Raw genomic sequence first — 7,010 nt, 5'->3', positions numbered from 1 at the left:
AAGTATTGTTTTTGTTAATTTGATATCACTATTTAGGTGAGGGGTTAGATAATATGGAATTTTGATCACAAGGGAAACACACACACACACACACATGCACGCACGCACGCACAAACACACACACACACACACACACACATACGTATATATATATATATATATATATATATATATATATATATATATATATAATATGTCCTTACCAACAATATCGAGCACTCTCGTACCTACAAGTACCCACCAACACTCATATCAATATATATATATATATATATATATATATATATATATATATATATATATATATATATATATATATTTGTAAAATCATCTTTCAAACAATAGCAGACCTTTACAAAGTCCATTAGGAATTATTGCTTGGTTAAACATTGGTTGTTCCAATTGAAGTCCATTTATCCGAAACGGAGTATATTTTCATAAAGAGAATAAAATACACCGACCTCTCCTTTTTACATATTAGAATTCCGGCCAAGAATTTAAAAAATCTACACCATTAGAATTTGGCCATTGTCACCGTCATCCATACAGGTCGTCATAGCAACGCCTGGTCGTGAACTTTGGGAAATATTATATGGTTGGGAGGCTGTTGCTAACACATTGGCTTTTGTCACTGGTGCAATAGCATCAAGAACATCCTGGGTCATCCGTGGCTTTTGACCCAATGTGTGCAAGATAGCGTCCACAGTATGACACAGTTGTTTCTCAAACGTCTGCATTCGTCTGAATTTAGATTGAGAAGTAAATTGGGGAGTGGGGTGGTTGGATTATGAATTAATTTGGTGTTCATTTTCTTTTCTTTCTTGAACTACAGCAAAGTCAATTTATATCACCAACCTATAATGATCTGAAGCTCTTTATCCTACTATTTATGTTTGTCTGCCAAACTAACTGAGATATCGGGACCCGCAGAGTTTAGGTAGATTTGGCATTAGAATAATATCCTGTCATCTGTAGCAGTTGGTCATATATATATATATATATATATATATATATATATATATATATATATATATATATATATATATATATTGTGATATTGTCCGCAGATTCTGCGGACAATACGCCAACTGACGACGTGGATGAAAGCCACAGAAACATATGTTTTGGCCACATATAAGTGAGTGATCCCATTTATATTTTATATTAGCTCTAACCATCATTATCGAGCACTTTCGTACCTACGAGTACCCATCAACACTCATATATATATATATATATATATATATATATATATATATATATATATATATATATATATATATATATATATATATATATATATAAACGGTTTAAAACTTTGATGATGAAAGATCTCGTTTATGTACTTCCTCTTCATCAATGTGGAATGGATCACAAGAAGGATATCGTCATCACTATCAATAGAACATTTATATAGATAGAGATCCATGTGACGTGCTCAAAGTGCTTTACATGGGGTCAATATAAAACAGAAACACTCAAACATGTAGGACGAGACGGTATTTCCTGTTAGGCAATAGTACTTTTTTTAAAACAGAGAAAACGCTGTTAATTAATGGCCATGTAATCATTTTACACATGTGTGGAAGTTAAACTAGGCAGAGGAAAACAAAAGGAACGTGGATAATTAAGGAAAACAATGATTTTAAACTCGAACATGACATTATTGTAGATATTTGCCCGAAAATAGAAATATCAAAAAAGTGGAACTTGTTAGCTAGCAACTTGTGGGGCCGGATCCTGTCAGGACAGAAAGAGAGAGAAAGAGAGAAAGAGAGACAGAGAGAGAGAGAGAGAGAGAGAGAGAGAGAGAGAGAGAGAGAGAGAGAGAGAGAGAGAGAGAGAGAGAGAGAATAGGGCCGGAGCAAAACCCAAAGATTATTTTCATTACTTCTTTTTCGATGATTTTTTCCCTTGATCTGTTAGAGGGAGCATTAATTTCACCACAACTGAAACATTCATGTCCAATGGATAAGAAAGAAAATATACTAAATGCGACATAGATAAATAGATAAAGAAATTATCAAATAAATAAATAACAAAAATTGTAAAAACTAAACAAGGCAAAATAGGGAAATACAACTACCATAAAGAAAAAAAAGACAAAATAAAAGACCAAAAATAACAAGAATAAAGTAATAGAAAACAACAAAACATATCAAAAAGAAAAACGAAAAGCACAAAAGAAAAAAAATAACCCAAAAAAAAAAAACATAGATAAAGAAATTATCAAATAAACAAATAACAAAAAAATTTAAAAACTAAACAAGGCAAAATAGGGAAATACAACTACCATAAAGAAAGAAAACACCTCCTTCCCCCCCCCCCCCCCCCACCACACACACACACACACACACACACACACACACACACACACACATAAAAAACCCCAACAAAAACAAAAAGAAATAAAAAACAAACAAACAAAACAAAAACACACAGGCTGTTTTAATTCAAAAGATGCAAATATTTCTCCACTTTTTCACAGTTGGATAAGCGCTCATTTGTCATAACGAGCAATATATTTTATAATGCATGCCATTCTAAGTTGAATTAGATAGCATTTTGATGTCTGTGTAATTCTATCATAACTTATTCCAGGGCCCGTAATTGCTGCCTGAAGATTGGAAATCTCATTATGCCTTAATTTATGCGTTGTACATTCCAAGGACGGGAGGTCCGATGGCTCAGCTGGTAGAGCCCTCGCTTCACAAGCAAAGGGACCAAGTCGATCCCGGGTGCAGTCTAGATTTTTTTTTCTGACCCCCCTGTCCACCCAGCTGTGAATGAGTAGCTCAGTCTATTAGATTTGGCAGAAATTACTTTGCGATCGACTAGCGTCCTATTAAAAGGAAAGCAAGCAATTGCTATTGTCCGCTGCACGCTATAGAAACCGGGATAAACTCTGGACAAAATTCCAAGAACTTGTTAAGATATTGGTATGTTGAAATGTGTCTATAGTTATTCGCAAACACAAAGTACCAGTTAAATTAATTTAAAATCGATCTTAGCTTATACTGGTTTATTTCATAGATGGTATATGATTTAGCAGGATATCCATGGAATCCGGATTTCATAGCTCTGTCAAATGGACAGCAAAATATACGATTAAGAGTTACAGCTTAAAACGACCTATCTGCAATACAATGAGAAATGGTTCCACTTTATCGGAAAACAAAGGCAAAGTACAGACAAAACGAAACCAAAAAAAAAAACAAAATAAAATAATACAAGATTCTAACACCCCCCCCCCCCCCCCCCCCCCCCACATACACACACTCCTAACAAAAAAAAATCAACATAGAAAAATCAAACAAAAAGAAAAAAACAACAAGAAAACAACAAAATAAACAACAGCAACATCAAACGAAAAATAAAAACCCAAAAAATAAAGCAAACACAAAAATAAAATAAAACGAGACAAATTAAAATAAATTAAGAAAACCCCACAAAAACAGAAGACAACAAGAACAGAACTTCAGCATTTGACTTCAACAACATTCGAATCGCATCATCTTACTGGTGTAGAGTGACAAGTCTGACATCAATATCATTCATAGAATATGACGTCACAGTTTGGAAGGGATCGAAAGTTGTCTGCTCTTGAACGGTTTCGTTGTTCGTAGTGACCTTGACCTCCCGGCCAGCGGTGCTGTCTTGAGTGTCACGTGGACCACCATTTTTCGTGACGTATGACTTGGAGGTATCGGCCACATGGTTTCGTTGACCTTAAACGGATACGAAATAAATAATATTTGAAATATGCTTTTCAAATCATTTATAATTTTCGCACTAATGGACAGTAATATGTTATGGTTACATGCCTTAGTAAATGGTTTATTTTGAAATCAGACATTTGTGACATGTCTCAAAGAGGTAACATGTCGGAATGAACTAGATAAGGAAAATTAAAGTTATAACCTTAAAGATAAAACATGGTGTTTTTCTCTGTTCTTTATAGTAGAGTATATACACTATTCTTCTTTGCGAAACGTTCTAAAGTCCTATTTCCCACCGTTTTATCTCTAAATTATCTACTTGGGGTACAACACATCCCAACATAATACTGTTTTCAGACGGCGGGTCACATTTGTTTCTTATCGCTCACGTTCAAATTGGGGTTAGATATTGTAATCATATTTTCAGGTCTGATAACCAGACGTAATTAATGGCTTAATTTAACGTTGTAACGTTTTGGGCTTTTAAAAAAAATCATTTTAAATTGAGCTTTTTATATAGCGCAATATACACTAAACGTGCTCAAGGTGATTTAGAAGGGGTCCTTGACCAACAACAATATTTAAAAGATAGGGCGGGAAATGACGCCTTTTAGGCGATATTACAACGGACAGAGACAACGTTGTTAAGTTAATGGCCAGGTACTCATTTTACACCTGAGTAAGGTGAGAGAATAGGAGTAAAGAGCCTTTTCCAAGGACTCAACTATGCACCGAGCGAGGCTCGAACCCAGGACCTTGCAATCCGAAAGCAAGTGTCATACCACTTGACCACATTGCCGTACAGACATGCATAATATAAGGCACGTCGTCCGGAGCCGATTCGTACTAATATGCAAGTTATATACCCCAAATTGGATTCAATAGTCTGATGTCACGTCCGCCCAGCAACGAGCAGCGTGGTTCTAAACAAAGAAAATCAGTACTTTTTATTCTTCATGCTGGCTAGAACCTTTTCACATGTTTAGTGGTCAGAATGTATAAAAGTCAAAATATGATCAAATTTATGTTTTTCTCCTCTGGATACTCTTATATGCTCGTCTAAGGAGTATTTCATAAGGGCGTCCGCCATTGATGATCGTTTAGAACCAGTTACTAAGTTGCGATGCGTCATTACGAGGAAAATGACATCACGACTGTTGAAGGCTATTGTCATTGACTCATTAATGTAATGGAAAATCTCTCAAACTATGACAAAATATTGTCCATTACAACAATGTTAAATCAAACCCATTAAATGAACTTCAATTATCAGATATGCATAAATGTGCGGCTATGACTTGTGGTATGACACTCTTTACTCACATTCTCTAAACGCACTCATTTGTAAAATGAGAAGGCTGGCCGTCAACAGCGTTGTCTCTGTCGAAAAAAAAAATTTGTAATATCGCCTAACAGGCGTCACGTCTCGTTCTACATATTACGTGTTGCTGTTGGTGAGGGACCATTTGTAGAGCGATTTGAGCACGTTTAGTAGATATTGTGCTATATAAAAGCTCAAGTTTTTAACAAAATTTTTATGTGCACGTAGCCCGGGGCATAGGAAGAGTTATCTTACCATTGTCTTTGGAGTCGGCTATTTTTAGATCACCGTGGTGCGTCACTTCGTCCTTGACCCTGTCCACGCTTAGTTCTACGATGCCAACCTTGGTGGCCTCGTCGCTATCGTCTGCTATACCTGACGTCATTGGAAGAAACAGAATTCAAAGAATCAAGCCGATGATGATTGATTTTGGCGTTGGTGATGATGGTGATGATGATGGTGATGATGATGATGAGGAGGAGGAAGAGGAAGAGGAGGAGGAAAAGGAGGAGGAGAAGGAGGGTGAAGATGATGATGATGAGGATGATGATAATGATGATGATGATGATGATGATGATGATGATGATGATGATGATGATGAGGATGATGATAATGATGATGACGATAATGATGATGATGATGATGATGTTGATGGTGATGATGGTGATGATGATGGTAATGATGATGATGATGAGGATGGTGATGATGAGGAGGATGGTGATGATGATGATGATGATGATGATGATGATGATGATGATGATGCTGATAAGGATGGTGATAATGATGTTACAGTACGCAGACCTACCTGCTTGGACATTTAAAAATTCGTCGTTTTTAAGAGGATAAAAATAGTAGTCGCTATTGTTAACTTTAGAAATCAACAACAATATACTCTCACAAGGATTGTATTAAGATATACACTTCAAAGTCCTTTAAAATTTTACAGTCTGGTATCAGCCTTTTTTTTTTTGAAAAGGATAAAGATCTGAACAAGTGTGTAGAGATGCACATTCTTCCCACCAGATCCAAGCATCAGTAACACACTGTATATTCAGTCACCTGGAACAACTACAAAAGGCGTCTAACTTCTACGTCATGGCACAAGACCAAAAGTCGCTGGTTCGGATAAGTAAGTAAGTAAGTAAAGAACAAGTAAGTGTGTATGAAAGGTGCCAGACAAAGCAAGGAAGAAAAATACAAGAAAAAAAAACACCTCTTGTTTATGGCACATGGATTGTTGCTTTTTTTTTTCTTGTATTTTTCTTTCTTGCTTTGTTTGGCACCTTTCCTATACACTTATTCAGTTCTTTATCTTGCACCGGTCCCTGCTCCTTTATTTCTTAATTTGATTCTTTTGAAAAAGTTTGAAGTAACTTAGAGATTAAAGTCATAAATTTCTGAAACTGGAGCCAATTATTCGTAACACTACGGATTTTTCGTAGTACTAGGCACATCTGAGTAGGTAGGTATGGAAGGTAAGAAATTAACTTCAGTGGATAAGTGGTCTAACAGTGTGACACTTGGACTGGAAGATTCGAGTCCCGCTCTGGGCGGCGCATAGTTGAGTTCTTGGAAGAGGTTTTTTAAATCACATTATTCTCAGTACTGAAATGCAAAATGAGTACCTGGTCGTTAATAGCGTTGTCTCCGTCCGAATAAAAGTTGTAATATCGCCTAACAGGTGTCATGTCCCGTCTTAAATGTTAAGTTCATTGGGCATTGCGCTATCACTGAACTTTTTATATACCTATCAGTATCAGTACTTATTATCAGTACTTACTGTTATCATGTGATACCCGTTTGACGTCAACGCTTCCGATACGTCTTCTGATTCCAGAGAGACCTCTGGCCGCTGTGGAATAATAAAAATAAGAAATAAGAAAATAGACAAGATTGACAAGGTCTTAAGGCTTTCTTAAGGTCTCAGCATTAAAGGCTTGCCAGCTTGGTGTTTTTTAATGCCGAAATGG

The 7,010-nt window shown here is 36.0% G+C and overlaps 1 protein-coding gene across 1 annotated transcript in view; it reads right to left on the bottom strand.

Moving 5' to 3' along the window:
* Positions 1–383: 383 nt before the first annotated feature.
* The window catches only part of LOC144956061 (voltage-gated inwardly rectifying potassium channel KCNH6-like), a gene marked incomplete in the record, with an annotated part of 67,694 nt that continues 61,067 nt past the window's right edge, over positions 384–7,010 (bottom strand). Inside the window, 4 exon segments of the mRNA XM_078886382.1 lie at positions 384–741; positions 3,521–3,728; positions 5,296–5,415; positions 6,821–6,892. Of these exon segments, the coding sequence (XP_078742508.1) occupies positions 507–741; positions 3,521–3,728; positions 5,296–5,415; positions 6,821–6,892 (635 nt within the window).

The sequence above is a fragment of the Berghia stephanieae genome, chromosome 10 (assembly GCF_034508935.2).
Source record: "Berghia stephanieae isolate SIO BIC M18660-M18661 chromosome 10, UCSD_Bste_1.3, whole genome shotgun sequence".
Lineage (NCBI taxonomy): Eukaryota > Metazoa > Mollusca > Gastropoda > Nudibranchia > Aeolidiidae > Berghia > Berghia stephanieae.
The sequence above is the reverse complement of the archived record's forward strand: the minus strand, read 5'-3'. Positions and strand labels throughout refer to the sequence as shown.